General features: G+C 38.2%; 2 protein-coding genes across 2 annotated transcripts in view; both read left to right on the top strand.

Annotated features, from left to right (window-relative positions):
- Positions 1 to 4,669: 4,669 nt before the first annotated feature.
- On the top strand, positions 4,670 to 12,459 carry LOC131572683 (uncharacterized). The gene is made up of 6 exons (XM_058825946.1): positions 4,670 to 4,803; positions 7,291 to 7,496; positions 8,662 to 8,728; positions 10,000 to 10,090; positions 11,207 to 11,316; positions 11,953 to 12,459. Exons 1-6 carry the CDS (start codon positions 4,701 to 4,703, stop codon positions 12,243 to 12,245), a joined length of 870 nt encoding a protein of 289 aa, XP_058681929.1. The 5' UTR covers positions 4,670 to 4,700; the 3' UTR covers positions 12,246 to 12,459.
- Positions 12,460 to 14,572: 2,113 nt separating this feature from the next.
- Positions 14,573 to 25,487, top strand: part of LOC131573709 (calcyphosin-2-like) — a 29,633-nt gene continuing 18,718 nt past the window's right edge. Inside the window, exons 1-7 of the mRNA XM_058827911.1 lie at positions 14,573 to 14,845; positions 15,158 to 15,268; positions 17,571 to 17,617; positions 19,158 to 19,203; positions 19,329 to 19,439; positions 22,207 to 22,362; positions 24,685 to 24,804. Coding sequence (XP_058683894.1) covers positions 15,191 to 15,268; positions 17,571 to 17,617; positions 19,158 to 19,203; positions 19,329 to 19,439; positions 22,207 to 22,362; positions 24,685 to 24,804 — 558 coding nt within the window. The 5' untranslated portion in view covers positions 14,573 to 14,845; positions 15,158 to 15,190. The remainder of the gene's footprint in view (positions 14,846 to 15,157; positions 15,269 to 17,570; positions 17,618 to 19,157; positions 19,204 to 19,328; positions 19,440 to 22,206; positions 22,363 to 24,684; positions 24,805 to 25,487) is intronic.

Below are 25,487 nucleotides of genomic sequence, written 5' to 3' on the forward strand. Positions count from 1 at the left end.
AGCAGCCACAGGATTATCACTCCTGGTACAACATTCCACCTCTGACCACTGCTCAGGACAGTAGGATGGTGTGTATTGGCATTTTTATTGTCTCTCCAACTGTTCCACAAGCTGGCTGATTTTTTTTTTTTCAAACCTAAACCAAATTGTACAAATATGCAAGAGCATAAGAAGAACCATGTGTTTTAAGAACTAAGGTTTTGTAGCCCAGTTTTAGGTAGGTTTACAGGGAAAATTTGTTGCTAACAGATTGCAAAATACGTTAATGGGTCTCATTCCCTGCTCAGTTTTGCCCGTCAGACTTAATATAAAACCATGATTATATTACAACTACATGCAATTTACACCAAAAAATCACCATGCTAAAACTGCACCATTAATTTAACAGTACAGTGATCTTGCACTTACATATGTATGCAGCTGAAATTCTGTGTTTGGAAAATGAACTGAGATTTTATGCAGTAGGAAGTTTTGATGAGTCTAGTATAGTCTAAGTTATAAAATGCATTCTTGCATTTCTGGCTCCATCTAGTGACTCTATCTGTAATTAAAGCAGAAGTTCAGCCTGCCCTCGAGCATCTATGATATTTTCCCAAGAAGAGAGTTTTTGACTTTTGCCAGCATTAAGCAATGGATCTTAACAATTAAGTTTTGGGATTTGGATATCACTTTATATAGTCTGGACAATACAAGCCATTGCCTGACCTTCCACAGATCTCAAATGAAATTTAGCATCATGAGCTGGGTACATGCAAGAAGCTTTACAGCCTCATGATTTTGAAAAATTCCCCCATGTTTACATCCCACTTTCACACTTCTGACCTACTTTTAGTTCAAAATGGCTGGAAAAATAAAACCAGATTTTTAATTTTTCCTTAATGCTCTATTTAGTCAGAGGACTAAAAACTGGTGAATTACATCCTATTACATATATCCACAATGCCTTGGAACGTGTGGAATTACATTTAATTTTGTTCTCGAATCCTCAACTTCCCCACAGAGTACTGTTCCTTGTGTTGGGGATAGAAGGTCTGACCTTGATTTACTAGGTTCAGTTGAACAAATGGGGTGGATCTGCTGGGTTTTCTTATTCTGTCCACAGGATTAGGCAGCTGCAATTAGGCCTTCCAGACCTGTTAATAAACTAATATTCTGACATGCATTGCTGCTGCTATTACACAACGGCACCTCAGGGCAGAAAACAGATTACAGGACAGGGCAGTGGTGGTGTTGAATTTCTACAAGAGTTATTCTGTAAGAAGCCATTTTGTTGGATTCATTAAAAGCTAAAAATACTAAAATTATTTTGTAATAATGAGGTTGTAAACAGTTTTACAATTAACAGAGGAGGCAATTTGTATGGGACTAGAATGCAGACAGTTTTACTGTAATTTTGAAGTGATCTGGATGATTACTCCTGTAAACTTACGTGCGAAACTTAAGTTCACACTTAGCTTTGTAAACTTTGTAGCTTTGGCAGTACATGTTTTTAGACCAAAGAGTGTTACCTGCCAAACTTAAGAGAAGATGGGCATTACAGTTTAGGCATCTGCTTTTTCTTAGGAGATCCTTCCAATACCTTCTGCATGTGACTAACCAAACTGTATTTAATTCAGTTAAAATCAGAAATAAAATTAGTTGTTGATTATTTGTTCTTTTCTTTTTTATGAGATCTGTAAGGAATAAAACTTTCTTTGGCTGGATTTTATCCTTGTACTGACATTATTGCTAAGGAATACCCGCAGATATTCTGCAATTACTGTGATTACTTTGAACAGCATCTCCAGACTTAAAGAATTCTGAACCTTGTGGCTTGGTAACTAGAGAACTTGAAATTATTATTTTATAAAGTTAATGTAGTAATCATGCAATGAAATAAGAAGTGAGGCTTTCAGTGAGGTTGATACTGTGGACAAGAAGAGCGAATAATTGTACAAGGTACTGAGGTGAGCCAGTGCAGGGATAATGCAGTAATTGCTTGATATTAAAAAAGACACTGGGCTGCCAGTTGCTACCGTATGTACATCTTTGTGTTGTTTACAGATGGTACTGATTTATATGGTAGGCACTAAACCATACACATTTTACCAAAGACAACTCTTACTTGAATGTAACAACCACAAACCTCAGTACAGTTCTGCACTGTGAAAATGAACAATCTGACCTCACCATACCAATTTAATGGCATCAGCAGCATCAGAAACTTCATGACCTTCAATACAAATATTCTCCCCAGTAGATGTTCTTAAAAACGAGATTCACTTAATAAATTATAAAAAGAATTTAATATAAATAAAAAGACAATTAGGAGACAAAAGGAATAAAGCAAAGGGTTAAAACGGCCGGGTGCCCTGGCGAGTTGCCAGGAACACACCTGGTATCTTGGGAACACTCTTTTTATCCCCCCCCTGCTGTGAGGGTTTAATGCATATTCAAAGTGTGTCCCCTCCCTGGTTCTGCCTTCTTAGATCATGCTTTTGCACAACTTAATTTTCTGCTGGTCAGCACTATTTTTGCTGGTCATCATTATTCTTGCTGATGAGCATTATTTTGGAGTTTGATTTCCTTTCTCCTGCAAATGGTCACTTGTTGATAAGAGTCCGGCCCCGTCATCCTTCCTCTGAGGGTATCTGGGCTTCATATCTTTCGCTGATAACAGTTTGGACTCTATTGTTCTCCTGATAACAGCTTGGGCCCCACTGTCCTTGCCCTCTGGGGTTTCCTTGCCTTGTACCTAGGAAATTCTTTTAAGCTTAAGACTTGTTAGTAAGAAAAAAGTACATACATAGCTAAAAAGTATTTAACATATAAGATTCATCTGCGAAAGCCAATATCACAATACAAATTTATAACAATGTGAAATTAGAATGGTACAGATGTTTCTTACTTAAGTATATGTTATGTTCAAAAATGCATTCGTCTAATGCCCTTGCAGTCTGTGCCAAAGCTGCATCCCAAGTCTACAAAGGATGAAAGGTGAAATAGTTGCACAATGTTGAGTCACAACAAAATCTTAAACAATCAGATTAAACCAGTCAGCAATCAGCAGATAAATATCATATGCTGGAGTTTCATAAAGAAATACTTTCCCTTATTTAGGCAAGTACCTCTGTTTTATTTTAATTGACTTTTTCTATTGCAGCACAGAAATACGAACTATTTTCATTAGACAAGTTTTTCCTCCCTTCACTGTTGAAAATTAACTTTGTAACAGCACTTGCTAGCAACTGAAAAGATATTTGAAATGCAGTTTTGTCTTCAGGCAAGGAATTGCTGGCATGTTAATTAAACAGGAAACCTTTTGTGTTTTATTGTTGAACAGGTCATTAAGGATTTTGATTTGATACATAAAAATTAATTCAAAGTAAAAATGCACAGATACTGTAGATTCAATAGTACAAATATTTTAAGTATTTTTAAGAGAGCCTCTGGAAACAAATATTTACTCTTCCTATGGTATGGCTTTAAATACACATCAGGGCATTTTACAAAGACAGTTTAATGAAGTAAATGTGCCAATTCTTGGCCAGTAACTCATTCTATTACCTCTTACTTCTTTGCAGCTGATTCCTGAACATGAACCATCTTCTGTATTTGTCTTCCAGTCATGACTGTTTTTCAGAATGTTTACCATTAAAGTACCCGATTTTATATCTTAATAGAAGATGCTGTGAATCATGGCTTAGGTTTACTGCTGTCCATATGTTTCAGTTCACTCTTAGTTTCTTTTTGGACTTCACAGTTAACTACACTGGCTGCTGATACTCTTTCCTCCCTAAGGCCTTTGGTTTTTTTCAAGCCATACTTTCAGTCATAACTTTTCAAGGTTTTTATGTTCCTGAGCATTTAAAACTGTGTGTCATCTTTTGCAAAAACTTCATCACTTCCAAAATCACGACCCCTCCCCTTATCTGCCTTTATCTTAAAACCTACCCAAGCAAAGGGCATTCTTTGCTGAATAAATGTGTGCTCCCAAGTGTGTTCAGGACGTCATTTAGCTGCCCTTTGCTAACATGTTCCTCTTGTGGCGCTAAGCGGACTAAGCATCAAACATCTGCTTTTTCTGCGTTTTCTTCGCTTCTGTTTAACGCTTTCCACCAAAAGTTTTCATTTGCCAGGGACCTGCCCCTCAGCCCTGGGAATACAGCTCACGTGTGTGCCTTTGAAAGGGAGCCCGCCTGACTCGGTCGCTGCCGCTGTGGGGCCGTGCCGTGGGGCCGTGCCGTGCCGTGCCGTGCCGTGCCGTGCCGTGCCGTGCCGTGCCGTGGGGCCGTGCCGTGCCGTGCCGTGCCGTGCCGTGCCGTGCCGTGCCGTGCCGTGCCGTGGGGCCGTGCCGTGCCGTGGGGCCGTGCCGTGCCGTGCCGTGCCGTGGGGCCGTGCCGTGCCGTGCCGTGCCGTGCCGTGCCGTGGGGCCGTGCCGTGCCGTGCCGTGCCGTGCCGCCGGGGGCGCTATGCCGGGCCGTGGGGCCGGGCTGTGCCGTGCCGTGCCGTGCCGTGCCGTGCCGTGCCGCCGGGGGCGCTGTGCCGGGCCGTGGGGCCGGGCTGTGCCGTGCCGTGCCGCCGGGGGCGCTGTGCCGGGCCGTGGGGAGTGGGGCGCGGCCCGGCCGCGGGAAGGCGGCGGGGAGGCGGCGGCCATGGCGCTGTCGGCCGTGCAGCAGGTGTTGGTCTCGGCCGTGCTTGTGCTCTGTGTCTTCGTCGTCATGCCCAGGATGTTCGGGGGAGGAGGCGGAGGGCGGCCCGGCCGGTCTCCGCGGGGCGGCAAGGCCGGCCCCGGCCATTACGATCCCCGTCAGCACGGCAGAGGTAGTAGCCGGGGCGATGCCGCGGGTTCCGTGCGGGAGCCGCCGCGGGCTCGGGCGGGCTTGAAGGGAACCCCAGGAGCCGAGAGGGATGTGCCCTCGTCCGGCGGGAGGCACCGGGGGTACACGGGCCTGGTCAGACCGCATCGAGCTGGCCTGCGTGCGCCTTAAACACCCCCACCTCCTGCGGTGTTCTGCTGTTCTGGTTCGCCAGTGCTTTGGGTTTTGTCTGTGTTGTCTTACCAAAACTGCTCTTAAGTGCAGAACACACCCGATAATTGGAAGTGAGGGGCGGTGTGACGAGCAGTGCCCGGAGGGGCGCAGTCGAACACACGAGCTGAGAGGTGTCACAGGGAAAGATCTATTGCAATAAGGAAGCCGAGTGTTGCTTTTAGTAAATATACGCACAGAGTCATACAAAATCTGTCCGCCAGTATATTAAAAAAGAGTGCAAGATGCTTGTTTAGAAAAGGTATCAATGAATGGGTTACAGAGTTTACTGCTTGCAGCAGCTATAGCTGAATATCCACGTATATTAAGTCATACCAGTGCATGTCACGATTTAGCTCAGGGTCGAAGGATACACCTTTGTTTTGACAATCACAAAAAGCCTGGTTTTGTGAGGTAGCTGTGTGATTCATTGACGATGCCTTCCAAGGTGTTTCAAACCGAGAGATGCCTAGTTGCTGTAATCCTCCAAATCTGTCTGGAAGAAAAAGCTGGCAGAAAAATGGAGGCTTGAGCTGCTACCATCATCTTCCTACCTGTTTCATCCTCCCCAACACTGTGCTTCATAAGCTCTTGCTGGCCTGTTTTGCCTGAGTATTTTTTATTTATAAGGTAGCCGTATATTCCCTATAGATCAAATTATTTTAAAACCAAATCCTAAAAAAAAGAGAAACCGTTCACATGCCTGTGATTCTACTGAAGTACTGGCCCAGCACTGAGTAAAATAAATTTCAGACAGATCTCCTATTCTCACCTTCTGGGTGGTTCTCTTTTCCTGCTTGGCTAGTAACTCACTTTGCCATTTCTTCTGTGGGATAAACTTGGTGCAGGACACTGGACTTCACCAGGATTCAACATTCCTCTTCTCTAACAAGGTGGAGAAAACCAGACACCACCAAGGTGTTTCCGTTGCCACATTCTTATTTGTATGATCTGTAGAAATCTTTTTCATCTGTGATAGTAACTATTTTAGTAAAACTTCTTATTTACTTTTAAAACAAATAGAACTTAAGGAAAAAGGTGAGTGTAAATCTAAAATTAGGAATCAATATGAAACATTCTGAAAGGTGGAAAAATATATATAATAAAAAATGTAATTTCTAAATTAGTTAATGCAATTTTAGCAAGTCTAAATCTACTTGTCCTGTAAGGACGATGCCTGCTGAATTTGCACTGAATGATGAAGGTAGTTTGAGTTCTGATTGTCTGAGCTAGAGCATTTAGGTTTTGTGTAGCATTAATTTTTTCTCTATCTGATCATGGCTGTGCTTTGTACACTTGAGTTATGTTACTGTGAGTTCCTGAAATGCCACTGTTACAGTATTAATTGATAAGTAGTGATTTGCATAATGGTCTTTTGCTTGGGAGTTTTTATGGAATGAGATCCTTGCCATAGCCATACTCAGTTCTGATACGTTACGTTTGAAATTTTAAGTCTAGGCACTCAGTTGAGACATCAGTGTAAAACTTCACAATCCCCAATCCCCTGCTGTCTGTCTCTGCAAGCATCTGCATTCTTTAGCTGATGGTACTGTTCCATATGTGCATGTCCCATGAACCCTTGATTTAACTACGAAATAATCTGTTTCCTAAGTTGAACAATGACACTGTATGTTTTCTCATCTGCTCCCTGTTCTGGCAGGCAAATTACATGCAAAAATACTTCTGGCTTCCAAGGTTGCATCTCTTGGCTATTGTATAATCTTGTGCTGCTAAATATTTGATTTGCAGAGGTACAGTACTTCTAAGCCTGTGGGAATATCCATGTAAAACTGAGTTTACTGCCAAAATAATGAAAGCAGCAGCACAGCGTATTTCAACAAAACCTTTTTTTTCTGAGGCCAGACAGTTCAGTTTGTAATTAACTCTGTTCTTCTGGTGCAAAGGAAAAAATATTTATTACTGTTTTCAGCATTATCAATAGTTTGTCTGAGTATGCTTTCATTTCAAGATTTAAATTACTTCTTGTTATATCTTTCTGTGATTTGCTAAGGGTTTGCCAATGCTGCTGTGAAGAAGCTTAAAAATTGTACATTAAAGAAACCAAGCTTGGCTTGAGAGTTTTTGCAGCCTAGATTTAACTGTGAATCTTGTTAATGTAAGAATAATTTTTAATTTTTTAAATGGATACAAGGCTATCCACACCATCTTAGAAGAGTGATGGACAAAGGTGATTACACAAGAAGAAAACAATTTAATTCCAGTTGTGGACTCCTGATTATATTTCTTACTTTGTTGTTTTTCTCTCATTTTAATTTTTAAGGTAGTCCTCAGACAGTTTATCAAGTTCACCGGAATCCAGGGAATTCTGACAGTAATACTTACCAGAGTATTCAACAGATGAGAAATGCAATGGAAAAAGAGATAAAAAATGAGAGAACAAGAGGAAATGGTCGAGAGTTAGCATTCACCCTCATGCCACTGTATGCTCTTGGAGTGGGAATGTTTGCAGCATACAAACTTCTTAAGGTAAGCCATAGGAAAAGTATTAAATTATTGTAGTTGGGAGGAAATGTAACTGCTTGGCTTGTTTGTTTTCCTAATTTTGAGCCCATGTATATGGTTGTCCAAAAGCCATTTCTTGCTCTGTTTGACTTTGAATGTGAAGTCCAAAGTTAAAATTTTAGCATATCTAATTCTGTTTGAGGACTTCTGGCTTGTGTATTGTTAGATGCTTGAGGAAGTGAGACTCTTATTCGTCGTGCAGCCTCAAATGAGAATGTGAGAACCTATGCCATGCTGCTACCTGAGTCTGTAACCTAAGTCTCGTCTGTGTTTCACTTCCTTTTCATTCTTCAGCATGAGATTGAGTATGGGAAGAAGGCAGACAATTCCTGCAGAGCAGTAGTCTTAGATAGATTAGCAGTTAGACAGAATAATAAGTAGACTTAACCTTTTGTTTGGACTTCTTATTTGATCATGGAGTTGCAACATGCAGGTTTATTTGCATTATGGGATACTTTTTCTACTGTTTGTAAATTCAAAAAGGAGAACACATGATCGGTTGTTTTTCAAAAGGCATCAGTCTTGAAATGTATTATTTATAGTAAGAGCTACTACAGGACTTACAAAGCTGAGAGTGCACCTGGAATATTGTTGCTTGCCCTCCGGGAAAATAAAAATGAACAGGAGTAAGAGTGAAGACAACATCCTCATTTCTGGAGTCAGTTCATGTTAATCTTGTGTATGACAAAAATATCACAGCTTAGAAAAATGAGTATAGAGGCTGCCCGGTTTAGTGTAAGATCTAAAAATCATGAAAACCGTATTTTGTGTGTTACAATTCTTGACACTTGGGCTTGTGGGATTAAAATGTAAATATTTTTATGATAGTATCTTTATTACTGTAAGAAATAAATACTATATCATAATTAATTATAACTGGATCCAGTAACCTAGAAGGTTACTTCTGCTTCTTTTTGAAACTGCTTTCTTTTACAGCTTTTGCCAGTTGTATTTGCTTAAAATCAGAAGTGTTATTTTAAGACAGGAGGGAGGTATCACAGAAGAAAGGTTTCTTTAATGTAGCACATTTTCATGGTTGCTGTTTACTTTCACTAAAGTTCTAAATGCAGTTTTGTTTTTAGTACACAAATAGTGATGAAGTTGTTTAACTTGATTGTATTTTTTAAAGATGAAGTCACATGAAGAAAGTCACTCCAAAAAGGAAAAAAGTACAGAAGACAAGGCAAAGGAAACAGGTAAGATACTCATTCACAATGCATATGGTCAACAGAAATGCTTATGTCCTACTGGAACAAAACATGTTTTCATTGATACAGTCTGGCTAAATGAAGACAATCTTTCAAGTTACTGAGAGTAGTTAGGAATCTACAAAAACCCACTTTGTCATTTTGTATGTTTGAAATGCTTGTTTGAGGTTTGTTTAAATTCTCCAGATGTAATGCTCTTTAAAACAGCTGTGGTAATGCAGTATGATTCACAGCCTTTAAAATGTCTGATGTTTATCTCATTTAAGATCTGTTCAGTTTTCTTCAGTTTCAATGGAATATAATTAAATAAATGGGGTATTTAAAAATAATATAATGATCTGGTTTAGAACTGAACTGTATTGAAGTGGAGCAGTGTGGTTAAACAATTATAGAGCCTATTTATGATTTCTAGGCCAAATGATAAACTTGTCACAAACATTCAAAGTTGATGCTGTTTCATACCTTTTCCTCCCTTGTATAGACACAGTTTTAGTGAATTAGACAACTAGCAGCATATTTTGGTGTCTGTGTACACCAGGTCTGCAGTGATTTGCTATACTCATCATCCTTGTGTGTTGCATTCTTCTTTCTTCAAAGTTTAGTTGTATTTTGGGAGGAGTGACTCCTTTTGATTCTAGTGCATTAAGCATTAAATGTATTTGTAAGGTGTGAATAGACAAACGCATGAAAACATATTAAGTATAAATATAGTACTTATATCTCAGAAAGTCTTGCAGCTGCATAGTTTTTGAGACTGGGAAGGTGAGCTCCACATTCTTGCTCAGTTTCTACAAAGGTGTCCTCTGTTTGGGCACTATTGGAGATAGGTTACTGGGTAGAAAGGACTTCTGTTCACACATAATAAGGCTTCTGTTCTTATCCCCACCACTCCCTTTTAATATTGTAGAATTTTATAGATGAAAGAAACTTTCTGGTTTTGAATCTGTCCAATGAAAAATATAAATTAATGTCCTAATGTTGTACTAAACTATCCCTTTCTGACAAAAATAATTTCTTTAAAAGGTGTCTTCTCTACAGAATTAATTTTAACCTCAAACTAAGAACCTTCTGAAGTATGATTAAAATATTTTTAAATGTCAAAGTAAGGAAGAAAAACAGTCACAAGCCTCCCATTGACTACCTGACATTTCTTTCCCTTGTATTGCAAAGACATTTTTTACAATGTTCTTTCTCTCCTGCCTCCCCTCTCCTTCCCTCTCCCTCTTTTTTTGTTGTATTGTTTTTTTTGTTTTTGTTAGAGCATCAGCTTTTAGAACTGGAGCAACATCTAGCACAGACAGAGAAAATGTTAAATTCCTTATTGACTCAGTTGGATCCACTTTCAAACTGGTGAGTGTTTCTAAAAAATCTCAGTGTTGTTTCCTGTATACTGAAATTCACTAGAATGTTAACGAAGAGTTCTTAAAAATGATCCTTATATATAGGTTAGGAACAGTTTTAGGAACCTTCTTTGATTATTTATTGTTTCTGTAGCCTTTTGCAGGTAATACCAATGCTGCCGTTTGTGAACTTTTTCACAGATACTTCCCATCTCTTGTTCACCGAACATAAATGCAGAAGACATATGATCACATTACTGTGGCTTAACAAGATGAACTTTAATACTGAATAAAGGAGACTAATAGTGAAAATATACTTAAACTCAGTAGCACTTGAAAGCCCTTGTGGGAATTAGATTTTGGTAGCAGAGTGAGTTTCTTCTATTAGATGTAATTAAAAGAAGAAAATAGTTATTAAGGTATAGCTGCTTATTTTTGTGTTTTGAAATGAATCTGTGAAGTGTGTGTATTTCAGTGAAATTGAACTTGTCTATTTTAGTATGACAAGGGAAACAGTAATATAAAAACTCCTTGTAGTTTTAGAGAAGTTCTGTCCTTAAGAGGCTAGACTTAACTAGTTAAGTTAGCTAGACTAGCTAACTTACCTACTAGAAATAAAAGTGTTCACAGACTGCCATCCTTCATGAAACACAGGTTAAAACATGCAGAATTTCCTGATTGTTTCTTTAATGTACTTCTGAACTTGATATGTGCTGAAACTATTAAGCAGCAAATTCACTGGCCAGTTTGCCTAACAAATTTCTAGTAGTGATGGGGAGGAAAGTTAAAAAACATTGAATGAGAAAAGCCTTCAAAGCCTAAAGTTCTGTATTAGGCATTGTTGTACTGCTAATAACAGTACTTTGGATAATTGTTACTTTCAGTGGTCATTACTTGACCTTGGCTGTTGGGGCTCCAGTGTTAGAGTTCAGTGACATTCAGTCGTTGTATGGTGTCATGACCTCCCCACTTCTCAAGAGACGGTTCTCAAAGGAAAGCTTGACCTAAACATTTCACAAACTTAACTATGGTATTTATGCACAGAAAGAAATATTGAAATAATTATTATCAAGCACTCCCTTCCAAGGTAATCTTTCAGCTGTTAACATTTGTCTTTTTTTTCTAGTGTCAATGCTTTAGCTTGTGAACAGAAAGATGAAATAATGACACAGCTCCAATCAATTAGACGACTGATGAAAGAAAGTGGATTGGATAAATCAGAAAACAAGATGAAAGGTAATTTAACTTTCAGACAGATAGATAATTAAGGAGCTTATACTTTAAAAGAATAAATATATCTTACTATAATAATGTTCAGCTTCTACACCTTAGATAATTTGTGTGGAATTAGTTTGATTCTGGAGGAATACCATTTTTCCTATTTGAGATATATCCGATTCTAAATTTTTGATACATCATGATTTATTTAAGACTAGGTGCTCAAGACATTGAACTGGGATGGACCACACATTCTGTTTTGATGTTTTGATGAAACAGGCTTTTGGAACATCAGTTCCTAAGCAGTCTGTTAGTACTGGAACTAAGTTTAGGTAAAGGATTTCCAGATGGGGACCTCTGAAGCTGTAATGCTTACATAAAACACTAAACAGCAAATCGTATGTTAGTTTCAATTGGAGACTTCCAAGAGCTGCATAGTAGCCCAAGAGAAATCTTAAATGTTAAGAATGGTCCATTAGAGATTTGGGGAAATTTTGCATTATTTGGGCTTTAATAAAAGAGGGGGGAAAAAAAATTAAAAAATTAAATTAAATTAATCAAAAATTAAAATAAAAACTCTACTTCTAAACTGACTCTGAAATTCAGAGCCTTACCAGTAAATTTTAATTTTGATTATTTTTTGGGAATTTTAAGATCTTGGACACATTTGTAATGAGAAACTTGAAGATCTCATTCAGTCATTTTCTGAACATTCTCAAGAAAAAGAAATGAACAACAGAGAAGATGACTGTAATGAAGATTTGCTTGAGGATATTGATAATGATTACAAAATAGAAGAGCATGAATTACACAGTGAATGTGAAATACATCAGTTGGAGCCAGATGTTGTAGAAGATGAAGAAATGATAAACAGAGATGCCATTGAATCTCAAGAAGAGATGGGACTGAGGAGACGCAATAGATATGAATGGAATCTGCATATGTAAAACTTCCAAAAGCTTATGAATTCTTTTTCTAATGTTGTATGCACTTTAAACTGAAATGAAGTTATGTGCACTGCTATATGCTTTAAAAAGAGGGGTGAAATGCTGCCTTTGCTTGTATCTATGACAATTCTATAACAGACTTCAGTGGCAGCAGAATTTTACTCAGGATGTTTACATATTTTTCTATTTATTTTTTCCCTATAAAAATATTTCTGTACTCTGTATATAGTGCACTGTAATTATATCTGATGCTTCACTAAAGTATTATAATAACTTGTAATTGAGACTATAAAGAATAGATGTTTCATAAATGTTTTGTAATTAGAAAGCATTATGCCACTTGAACTGTGACTTCCTTGAGTTTATTAAAGAGCATGCACTGATGAATTCAGTTCTTTGTGGAAAAATTTTCTCTGGGAGTGTGAAAACCAGTATGGGTTAAGTCTTTGATACTCATTCATAGTTAAGTTTCTTTATTTGGAGAGAGAAATTTAGCCATGGACACTATATGAAAATAATGGTGTCTGAATTTGCAGTCTCCTGGGTAATGATGTTTAGTTTTGTATGTCAGCTTAATCCCTAATGTATTACACTGGATCACCTAATTTCTTCCTCACTTGTCACTGGTTAAACTCAGCAGCTGAGTCTAATAACTGATGAATACTCATTAGTACCGTATTTTTGTTTCACATTTGTTTTAGTACCATAGAGTCTGACCTTTTGATTCATTTTAATGCCTATTTTTTTACATCAGAATTGACAGATGTGTTGCTATGTACTTTTCAAGAACTGTAGGACATGGGATCTCTTTATGCCAACCTGATATCCTTTTTAGGTCAGTATTAGGAAAAGCATTTGTTTTCATTTGCCAGAATCATTTTTGTCCACGCTTTCATTAGTTACTCATTTTTTTGTTCACTTAATGCACCCACCTATGATACTGCCAGCCTTTAATGACAGGAATTGCCTTAGAGGTAGGTCTGACAGTACAGCACTGTTACATTTTGTTTTATAATTGCATAGCTTTTATGTAGGCCAGTTATGATGCCTGAACTCTTCTGGCATCCTTATTCTTTCAGGAAAAGAGCACGTGAATTTGTTTTTATGGAGGAAATGTACTGTACTTAAAGGGACTAAATTTATTATCGTGTCACTCAGTGAAATGGAATGAATTGTTCATTCTGGTGTAAAAACATGGTATGTGTTTGGTTCTAAAACTGGATCACACAGGCTTGGAAGTAGCAGCATCCAGAAATACATCCTTAACATCAGTGTGTTAGTAGTTTTGCACTAAGTGAGATTTTGCCTTACTGTGGAAAACTTCATCAACTACAGAGCCAGGTTTTCTCACGACGTGGCAGATTTTTTTACCCAAGACAGAACGGGTGAATCAGAACTGGTACTTGGGTACAATTTGATTTTAAAAAATAAATAATGTTGCTCTTGTCATTCAGGACCACTGAAACTGTTTGGAATAAAAACCAGTTTCGTTGAGGCTTTTCTTTGGAATACCTCATAAATGAAAGTGAACGAATGTCAAAGCCATTGACCTGAGGGAACGATGGAGTGGGAGCCAGGTGTGCAGGGTCGGTCCTGCTCCTCCCAGGTACCGGTGCCGCTGTCTTTTGCCGCGGCGTTTCCCCGCCTGGGGCAGCGTTTGAATCATCGCGGCTGTGCCTTTCACCTCCGCGAGGCTGGATGCTGCTCACACTTGAAGCCCTTGTCCGAAAGGCTCCGAGCTACCTCGGGGTGACGGCTGTGTTCCTGACTCAGGCTACAAACACGCACCGTGCGCTCTCTCGCCGCAGTTCCGAGGTCTCGGATTCCGGCTGCCGGGGGCAGAGCCCGTGTGATGTGTAAGCGCCTGTCCCGGCGGGGCTGCGGGGGCCGCAGGGCGGGCAGACCCGCCCGTGGGCGCGGGGAGGGGGGCACGGCCGGGCCCCGGGCAGGGTATTTCCGCAGGAGCAATCGGGAATTGCGCTTCCCCGCTCCGCCGAGGCGCTCCTTGCGCAGCCCTGGTGCGAGGCCTGGCTCGGATTGGCCCCTCCGCGCCGCTGTACCCAGCCGTGGGGACGGGCCCGCTCCGCCAGCCGTGCGCCCTGGCACCGCCCCGGTGAGACACGGCCTCTGCCCGCCGGGGTCCCGCGCCTCTCCTGGGAAAGTGCATCATTTCCGTGGAGCTGCTGAGCTCATAATGTTTGTTCCGCCTTTTACAGCATTGCTGTTTGATAAAAGTAATCTCAGCGTGTGAACCATCGAGTACAACAGCGCCTTCTCCCCTGTGCGGCCGCGGGTGCGAGGATCTCCGTTCCCCGTGCCCCGGGGAAGGGGCTGGGCGGCTGCAGGCCCTGCAGCCCTGCGGGAGAAAGGGTGCTTGGCAGCGGGAACGGCTCACTGCCGCCAGCCTTGCGTTTGGAAATGTCTGATTGATGGGAACTACATGGTGGGCTTTTGGTTCAAAAGTGGCTGCCTGGAAGGGGAAGCCAGCAGAGCAGGAATGGTTGGTGGAATGTCACCCTGGAGCTCTCGGAGCCTGGCAGTGTGCCGGGGCTACTGAAATGTTCCCAGGGCATTGAGCGATGGAGAGCCAGGCAGCAGTTTAAGTGGAGTGCAAAAGGTTTGCTGTTGCCAAGGGGTAACAAATTAGTTATGGAATCAGAAGGTATCAATAAGTATAAGGGAAAGAGGGAGTTAAGCTTGAGACAATAACATAAATTTGAACAGGAATCTGGTTAAGCACTAGTAATAAAAGACTGAAATTAAGAGGCGGTGTAGAAGAGAACCCAACAGCATTTCATTGCTTGCTAAAGACAATACCAAAATTATTTCAAATGCAGTAACTTTTTTTTTTTCTCTCCAGATGTACTTGGATAAAAATACATATTTTCTCAATAGTATTTTCTGGTTTTCAGGGTTTTTTTTCTGAAAGCTGGCATTGAATTTGCATGGATTTGGAAGTTAAAGGAGTTGCTGCATCCCCTCGAAGGAAGGCTGAGTTGTCATTGAGGGTGAAGAAATGTCAGGTAGTCAATGGGAGGCTTGTGATTGTTTTTCTTCCTTACTTGGACACTTAAAAAAATATTTTAATCATACTTCAGAAGGTTATTCGTTTGAGGTTAAAATCCATTCTATAGAGAAGACACCTTTTAAAGAAATTATTTTTGTTGGAAAGGGGTAGTTTAGTGCGACAGCTTCTGAAATGAAGGTGAGAAATTCCAATATAAACAGCTATCCTAGAATAACTGCTACTCTGAGTACTTAATTTGAATGTGGGGAATTTAAGAATGAACTAGTACTTACAGTTAGTAGCAACAGAGGCTGGAACGTGTACTGTGTGCTGTCTCATTCTGTTGGTGAAACTGGCAACAGGTGTGTCTGTGTTTTTGTTTTGCAAGACAGCAGTAAAGCAGCCCCCAAAATATAATTTGAAAAGGCATAATTTTAGGTCGACATGAAAAATTAATCTCAGTGCTCTGTGTTCAGTGTGAAGGGAAATTACGTTTTCCAGGTATTCCTAATAGTCTACGCTTTGGGATAGGGTAGGTGTGCAATCCTCACAGGCTCACTGTAGTAGAAACTTTAGGGCTAGCTTTTGATAGTCCCTACAAATATGATCTTGGATTCTGAGGGCCATTTTTTCCTTACTGCTAAGCTAAATATTAATATTGTTAGTAACAGTTGATTTTTCTCACAGATAATGCGTATTTTATGTCCATGAACTAAAGTTAATTGCTAATCCTCCCTCAGCCCCCGAGCACTCATTTTACTTCCTTATTTGTTGCATGACCCCGTTAGGAATTCTTGGAGTTTGACTGCCAAGTTGCTGGTCTTCTTTTCAGTTTGATTTGGAATGAAAAAAGACCTTTTGTAAATGATAACACATTAATGTTATAATGTTACTGTTAATGTTTTAACCAGGTTTTTTAAAATTAAATACCTGTGGACAACAGGAACATTTGGGGCATTTAGTGTAGGCTGTAAAAGAAAAGAAATGTAATTTTTTCTCTAATCTCTCATCTGCCCCCCCTTTTTTTTGTTCTTTCTCATGCAACTAAGTTTCCAAATTTAGACTCTCTAGTTCACATGATTTTTTGGTAGTTTTCAGAATCAAATCTTTAATTGAAATTATGCTGAAATCATGTGCTTCACCCCAGTGTTCACAATGTTTTTTGTTTGCTTTCTTCCTGATTTGTTGACTTCTAGAAAAGGAATTATATTAAGGCTTTAACATTTAGAATTAGCTGTGTTCTTTACCTCACCACAGTTGAATGGTACAGAAAAAAGATAAATATGAGATATAATGCTTTGTTTTTTGGTGTCTTGACGGTCCTACGTAGGTGACCACACGGTGGCGGTGCTCATTACGTACAGAGAGCTCTCAAAGCTGGAAACCCGGACTCGTTCTGGAGTCACTAGAGGGTAGTGTTGCCGAAATTCTGTTTCGGGAGCAGCTACAAGGCTGTATGGCAAGAAAGGAGTTACAGTTTTGTGCTTGCTCTCAGATCGTGAAGGATGCTTGGGCACTGGAAATAGGATTCTGCTCAGCTTCGGCTGTGATGCTGAGATTTATGAGCTGAAAAGTGTGAAAACAAAAATGTTAGTCCTGGTTCTGAACGTTCTTGATTTTTTTTTTTTTTTCAGATTTGGAGGCCAGTTAGGTGAATTGTTACTTTTTGCTTGCCCCAAGCAGCCTTCCCTATGGATTTGCTGCTAGCTGTTTTCAAAAGCAGTAGGGGGATAGGAGACAGTCGTTTTTCTTGCTGTGTTCTTGCTCGGTGGAGTTTGGAGATCTGTGTGCTACGCAGACTTGCAAAATAGATAAAGTGAACTGCCTAATCGTCATCACTATTACTATAGTAAAGCTGAGATGAAACAGTTACACCAAATATCAGGAGCTCTTTGGGGTCTGAGCTAGCTCCTTGTGAGCCAGCTGGCTGTCAGTCTTGTGGTTTTGGTTTAAGGGTTGGTTCCCAACCGACAAGGACAATGTGACCTAAAGCCTTGTGAGCAGTGACGGAACAAAGCCTCAGGAACATGGATTATTTTTAATGTATTATTAATAGCTGATGTGGATGTTATCTAGATTCTTAATGGCTTGAAATCTTTGTCATGATGAATATTCAGTCTTTTAGTCTCATGATGTGTAAGAATTAGCTTTCAATGAGAAGTTTTGGGTTTTTCCCCCTTGTTATTAGTGTCTTAGTCAAGTATGTTGGACAGATACTTTGAGGCTCTAAATTCAAATACTTCACAGGAAATTGAAAGGGACAACTATGTATTTTAGTCTGGATCCCCTAGGTATGTAATAATATGTCATTCTTTTAGGGCTGGAGACCAAATAGACAGGCTACACACAGTCCTCACCCACCAGAGTAAGTCTGCTTCTATTTTTTTTTTTTTTTTATTCTGATCAGCTTATTTAATTATGTGTATTATTAACACAATGCATTTGCATTTGTAGTGACGTACAACTTAGTGCATGAAATTTATCATCATAGGTTTTTTTTTCTGTTATTTATATTTGGAGTAGAATATTTGATGCATTATTTAATTTGGAATTAAGTTGGTTTAAATTTGGCTGAGTGGAGGTGTAATTACAGAATGTGTAAAGATGGAAGAGACCACATTGGGTCTAACCCACTGGTCCATCTGGTCCAACCTCCCTGCTCAAGCAGGGTCATCCCAGAGCACATTGCTCAGGATTGCATCCAGATGGTTCTTTAGTATTTCCAGTGAGGGAGGCTCTACAACCTCTCTGGGCAACCTGTTCCAGTGCTCAGTCACCTGTGGTGAAGAAGTTTTTTTTGGGTGGAACTTCCTGTGCATCAGTTTCTGCTCATTGCCTCTTGTCCTATTCCTGGGCACCACCAAGAAGAACTTGGCTCCATAATTTTCAGAGGATGTCACTCAGAGCTTACATATTTATACATAGTTTTTCTTGAATGTTTTTAATGTGTCTGCAAAAGGAGAAAAATGGTATTTTAACTACTGACCACTTTTACAAGTATTACAGTAAAAAATACAGAGAAACTGTTGTGAAGGGCTTTTATAAGCAATGGGAAATTTTGTTAGTGCTTTTAAAATTTAAAACCCTGTAGTGACTTTGGCACATAAGGAATACCTACTCTTTCAAGGACCTTGATTGATAGTTTAGCCAGTTTTGTTTACTGAAATGCCTTAAAGCCAATGTGCATAATTATTTTATAAGTGTATGTGACTATAACCTTTGATTCTTCCAGCCAAAGTAAAAAAATTCCAATTTCTCTGTACCGTCTGTCACTGTCGAATAAAAAAAGTCTGTAAAATAAGGAACACTCTTATTTCAAGAAGTTACAATAGAGTTGCTTGGAAATATTTATTGGTGGTAAAATATAAAACACACGTATTCATAGTGCTCTGCAATATACCTGGGGTAAAGGCAGAAGGAACAGAGATGCTTTGATGAATTGGAGATGTTTTCATTTCTTTAAGCAGAACAAAATACTGAAGTATGGTTGTCTTCTACTGTGTTAATCTCTCATGAAAAGTTCAGAAGATTTGCATTTCATGTTGCAATTGCTTCCCTGTTGCCTCTCTGTTGACTGATTATAGAGGAATGTTGACATGGATGTGCTGTGGAAGATAAGAGTAAGGTATCCCTGATTTATGATCTTGTTGCAGTAGCTCCTGTTGGAGAGTGAAGAGAGGCCAATGTGGGAGTAAAGAAGGGTCCTTTTTGGCTGCCAGGGTGCTCTGCTGCTGGGGAAGAGAAGCTCAGTGCTGAGCTGAAGCAAGAGATTTGCTGAGTAGGCCATATCCAGTTGCAGGGAAATTTTTGTGAAGGAGTTAGTAATAACTAATAGGCAGTGCTTTTATTACAGTTAGAAAAATAAGGGATTGTATTGCTGCTAAAATTGTTTTAACTCCCTTCAGGGTGCCATGCCTAGATCTAACGAGGCTTGGAGATTCTGAAGAAGAGGTAATTGTAAATTATTTTTTTCTCAAAAAGTTTTTAAAATTCACATTTTTCAGGAATTTATAAAAGTATCACTCTGATTATAAAACAGTTATGATTGCTTTTCCTTTTTTTGCCTGTGATTTTAGGATGGGGACTCTTACATACCGTACACTGGAAGGTCTTCTCATAGGTGCCAACTAGATTCATCTTCGGGATGGAGAACGTCACTACAAACTCCATATGTACAGCATCAACATGTCAGTCTGTCACTACAAATATCTTTATGATATGCCCCTTTAGCAGTAATTTAGAAAAGCATGCGTGTATTTTTTTATGTAAGTTTTTTTTTTTTCTTTTGATTAAGCTCATATCTCCAAGTGCTGTTGGTCCAAAATATTTTTAGCAAAGTCCTTTTACTGGGATTCTTTAGAAAAAACGATTTTATTATATAGCATTGTAATTACATAGCATAGATACACTTCCCTTTTGTTGTACTTATTTTTTAAGAGATATATTACTAGTAGTAATAACAAAGATTAGTAGTAGTAAATGTATGATTGAAGACAAAGTCCATGTTTACAAGCACTAAGTATTATTTCTATGGAACAGTAGTTACTTCTGGTGAAAACTTTTGGAATTACTTGCAGCCATTTAATGTTTTTTTTCTTAGGGCTGTTGTCTTTAAAACAGAACTATGACATAAACTTTGGAATTATGTCAAATTTGTTTGCACTCTTTTTATTGTTAAAATTTCCTCATCATGTTGGCTTTTTTTTCCCCCTGAATAACTAAGAAACTTAATCTCCCCTAGTCTTAGGTGCTTTTGAAGGTAAACAGTAGCCCAGATGCAAATATTCTGGTTTACAGTACAGGGCAACATTGTTCAGGATCAATATCCAGTATAAACATTTTAAGAATTAATTTAATTACTCAGTTAGTACACTTTCCTGAATGCAGGAAAGTTGAATGCAGAGTTCTTTTGAACACCTATATCTGAATTAAATATGAACAAAATAAATGTGACAATTTTTTATTTGATCATGATATATATTATTTCCTGTTTTCCTTTAAACAGGTGTCTAGAAATTGTGTCAGAACAAAATGGAGGTAAAGAAGTTGAAAAAATACAGACTAGCAAAAAGTCTTATCAGTTCAGTACTATCCTATATGGTCTGAAAATGTAATATGTTTTAATTTCTTTTATGTGACAGGAACTAGCTTATTGGAGAAACTACTAAAAAATACACTGATTAGAAGTCCATTATTTCAAAAATATTTAACTTATGTAAACCTAAGAAATATCCAAGTGAGTTTTTTAAAAAAAGCCTCAGGATTTTAACTAGAAGGAAAACCAATTTTAAATTAATTTGTGCTTAACCTTTGCTCCTTGAAACAAATAATATAGTAACTTGAAGGGCATAACTCCAGATTGGCTGGGGTTCAAGGTGAATCTGCCAAGATCACTATTTTGTATGTTTCCCTATATAAACAAATGGTTTCTCTACTTGTAAAACAATTTCATTCAAGTAAAAACTGAAATAATAAGTGTTTTTTTGGTCTTTTTAAAATACTGTACTAAGAATGTGCTAGTTTTGAGAATACGTGCCCAACATAGGTATTTATACATGTCTCAGGATGTAACTGTAAAACTGTTGTTTTACAACAGATGTAACTACAGGTAGGTTGTTTTCCTTTCTACTGCCTTGTAAACATGCTTCAGTTGTTACAGCCTTTTTGGCTCTGGCTATTTATGATTACACTTCTTGCTTTACCATTTTTTTTTAAACGAAACTCATATGTATAACTGTCAAGCTGCAAGAGTGCTAATGGAAGGTTGATGTGGCTTTGTTTCTCAGGGTCTTTATCCCTTTCTTTTCTGCTTTTCTTTATCTCTTGTTAATTCCTTTCTGCCTTCATTGTGTTTTGAATACTGAGTGCTCAATGTATTGGAATGTATCTTCTATTAACTTACCCTTTCTCTCTGTCTCCCTCTGTCTCTCTTTCTCCCTCTTCCTCTCTCCCTTTTTTGCCTGACTTGCTCCACATCTTTTTTTTGTGGAGAAGATTTTCAAGCTGTTTAAAAATATTTTAATATATTCCTCTGAGTGGCCTTTATTTCTGCACTTCTTGCTTCTGGGGCTCTGACCAAGCTTTCCTTGAACCAGATAGATTCCAGCTTCTTCAGTAACTGTGTAAGTAAATCTTCCTAAAATAGGTCACTTTTGGAAGAAAAATTTAAATATACTCTTATAATTCAGGAATTAACCAGGGAAGGGATGTGAATCCTCTTTTGAAAGGAGAAAGTTGGCTCTTCAAAAACCTGAATCTTTTTGAGTTTTGAGAAATGCTTTTCTACAGCAGGACTGTAACACTGTTGTAGCAAAATGAGTTACAAGGATTGGGTAGAGATGCTAGAGAAGGCCACCTTACTTTTGTTAGCACTGGAGGAATATAACTTAAATATTGAAGATGTTAGTTACTTGGGGACAGAAGAGAATTGGAATCTTGGACTTGTGTCATTGCTGCCCTTTCTACGGATCCCATCCTCTGTTGTGGAGGGCCCTGAAATGAGTGTAAGGTTAGAAAGGTACTTATCTGTGGAGCTGATGTTGTTCTAAGGAACACTGTCCCAGTTCTCATCTGCCATACAAGACTATTAGAACTTCTGACCAAAAAACATCCATCCATTTGTTTTCAGCCATCCAAAAATCAAATGTCAGAATTTCCGTTTTAGTAATGTTATAAGGCGGTACCACTGAATCTGACTTCTTTCTTTAAAAGTGATGTAAAACCATTTGAGTGTGTATTTTTTAGATTTAAAAATGGTAGAATTTGAAGAACTCAATGAAAATTAAGCCTGAATATGCCATCCTGTTTGCATTTTTTCTTAATTTGAAGCATCATGTCAAAAAGTTTTGTACCTTATACTGGATAGGAGCTAAAAAAATGCTGTTTTCATTCAATAGACCAGCCAGAGGCTGTTATATTGATTACTCATTGCTTTAACATTCTGTTTTGGAGCAGAAGACAAGACCAGAAAATTTGACATCTGCCAGAGACAGATCCAAACCAAAGCATGGCCAGTATGAAGCAGGTATGAAGGAAGAATATAAGCAACATTCTCAGAGAACTGCAGAAAAGAAAAAAGACCACTTCCAGTGTCCAGACACTTCAATAAAGGTAGCTGGCAAAGTAGAAATTGCATTTTTAAATAGAAAATGTACATCATTATTTAAATACACTATTTAGAAAGGTTTTCACATGTATGTAATTAATTTCATGTTTTTATTGTAAGGAAATAAAAACCACGTAATTTAAGCATCTGATGTTGAGGAAGAAATACACTGTAGGAAGGTTGTTTCAGTTGTTGCAGAGCAAGAAACTGAAGTGCTCTGAGAATTTATGTATGGTTGTGTTCTCTGGTAAGGAAAGTAACACTGGCCTTCCTAGTGCATCTCTAGTCTGAGCCTGAAGATAGCATGATTGATAGAGAAGAACTTAAAGCCTATAAGAAGAGGAGAGACAGCAGGAAGATCTTGGTAAAGTGTTCTTTCCAAAACCAGAAATTCATTCAAGCTTCTTTATTTTATAAATCTAAAAGTATTTTAATTACTATTCTATAAATTGGGACTGTATGTAGGACTTAAAATTTTAAGGAGAAAGTAAAGATTTAATCTGTTCCTTAGAGAACTATTAACATTGAAAATGCAAAGGAATATGGGGTTAAAATATTGAAAGATACCTGTACTTTTTGCTTTGATATTGATGTTGTATAAGATTCAGTGCAGTTGGACTGCAAGCTGTACTAGTTCTACCAGGTTCATTTCATGTTTTTAAATTAAGGTGCAAAGAAGGGAAGATCAGTGGAGAGAAACTGGGAAACAAAGGGTTGAAAAAACCCAGCTTTAATCTTGTTTGGAAGAGATGGCAGAGTGGTTGAACAGGGAAAGATGCATCATTGTAGGTGTAAGGAAGCAGGAAACCTAAGTAAGCAACAGCTGTGAGGACTTGCTTGAGTGCTAGATTCTGCTGAGGGTAGATGGCCATTTAAGAATCTTAATGGAAAGTTAAGAGTTAAGTATGCAAATGTTGATGGAACATATTGTGCTCATTGGTTTTCAGAGAAAAGGTTTGTGATGAATAACAAGGAGTTTACTGAAATTACTTTGTTAACCTTCAATAGAATAAAAAGGGAAGGTTTTTCAAAAGAAAGATTGTTTCACCTATTGTAGACAGCTTTAAAAGAGCTTTCTCTTCATAGTTGTGCTTCTAGTGATCAGATAAAAGAGAAATGAAAAAACCTATTAAACATTCTGTGAATAAGTGGTGAATGAAAAAGAAGTTGAGGTATTTTGTGGTTTAGTTTTATGTTTGGTGGCAGGTAAGATTTTCTGTTCTGGAGATTTGTTATAATTTGGGTTTGTTTTTTTTTTTTTTTTCCCCTAATGATTCCACTCTAAGATGGCACTCATAATCTGCTTTTCAAGGAGTGACTCCTTTATGCGAGCACATCGAATGGGTATTTACAGGAGCAGCCAAGTTAATATGAAAATGAAGAAATAGATCGCAAATGTATGCAAGGAGAAAAAAATTTGGACTGGCTTTTTTTTCTGGTGATTTTGTATTCTAGAAAGATACTTTCTAAGCACTAGAAGCATGTGTGTTAATTCTTCTCACAGATTTTAATATAATGTCTATCAGAACAATTTGTTTTGTGTTAGATATTAACACTACCTGATTAGATGAATAAATCAAAATATTTCAACACACTTGTTTTGATTGATTAGTGGAACTTGTAACAACTTACCTTTTCTGAAAAGAAGGTGCTCCTGGAGGAGATTGCTAACAAAACCCACTCTTTTGATTTCTTTCCTATGCTACCTCCTGCCTGAGTTCTGTAAAAACTTCCTGTATCCCTTTTTTTCATATTGTCCATGTAGGAAATATTCTGTAATACCCTGGGACTGGTTTACAAGTCTGTTAGAATCAGTAGCGTGCTTTGGCTTTTCCCTGTCTAGGCTGTATTTAACTTCTTCACTGGTCACAAAACTCTACAATGAGCTTTGAGCTTTATGCCTAACAGCAAATCCTCTGCTTCCACTTGGTTGTTCCTGAGCAGAACAGAAAAATGATGAGTTCTTGTCTTCTCCTCAGAGATACTAAAGTCTGCTTTCTCTGACTTGCTGTGTTTTTTCACAAAGCTTGTAGGAACAAAGTATTTTTGAGATATTTAAATTTATTATTTATTTCAGTATGAATGAAAACTGGTAATTAATCAAAAGATACAAATCTTGCTCTCTAGTCTTTCCTTATAAAATTCAGTTTCTGTAAAAAGCTAGGCTTAAAAAAATTCTCTTTTAATTAGCATGAAGTAGAAGAAGTAGACATTTTAAAAAGTAAAGAAGAAAATAGTACTTTAAAATAAATTGTTGAGGAAAATGTGTGGGTTTTTTAGTTTGTTTTTATTACATTTCATTATAAAAAGAATGTATTTTTGTGTAGGGTACACAGCTTGATGATGGACAAGATGATTTTGTAACTATTGATAAGAAAGCTCTCCTGCAACAATGCTATACAAACAAGCCTTATAAAATGCAGCACAATGTAAGGAAATCAGAAGCTGTAAGTATTTTGACTGGTGTTATCCTGCTAACCACCTAGATGTGGAGAATGGCTTCTCAGATGTTCAAGAGAATTTATGCCTTTGGGGATTTGGGTCTAGTATGTAATTGCACTCATTAAAATCATGTGAGTTTAAACTTTCTTTTAATGATAGTTGAACTGAGCAATCCAATGAGCATTTTTAAAATCTTATCTGCAGTGCTTGTATTTTATGCGGTAATCTATATAAATGAGAACACAAATTATGAGTAATGTATATAGATACATTCATACAACTAAGAATAACTAAGGTGGTTGAGTGAACCTAAACATGATGTTACATTCAGTGTCAGAAGTTGGACTTCGATGATCCCTGTGGGTCTCTTCCAGCTCAGGATAATCTATTATGTCCTCTGATCTGTAGCTTTTAGCTGAGCCTGTGTTCAATGGTTCATGGATTCCATAATTCCATCAGCTAGTATTACACTGAGTCAGCAACTTTGGCTGTGTCTTCAGGCTCTAGGGATGGAGCTTCTACAGTGTCTCTAAGCAATATCTTCATGTGTCATGCTATTCTCTGTGTGAAGAAATTCCTTCTATTGTCCACACCAATCTTCCCAAGGCTCAGTGTGCAACCTTTACATCCTGTTATACTGTTGGCTTCTGTCAAATAAAGTTTGGTTCTCTTATTTTTGTAACTTCTC

This window comes from Poecile atricapillus, chromosome Z (assembly GCF_030490865.1).
Source record: "Poecile atricapillus isolate bPoeAtr1 chromosome Z, bPoeAtr1.hap1, whole genome shotgun sequence".
Lineage (NCBI taxonomy): Eukaryota > Metazoa > Chordata > Aves > Passeriformes > Paridae > Poecile > Poecile atricapillus.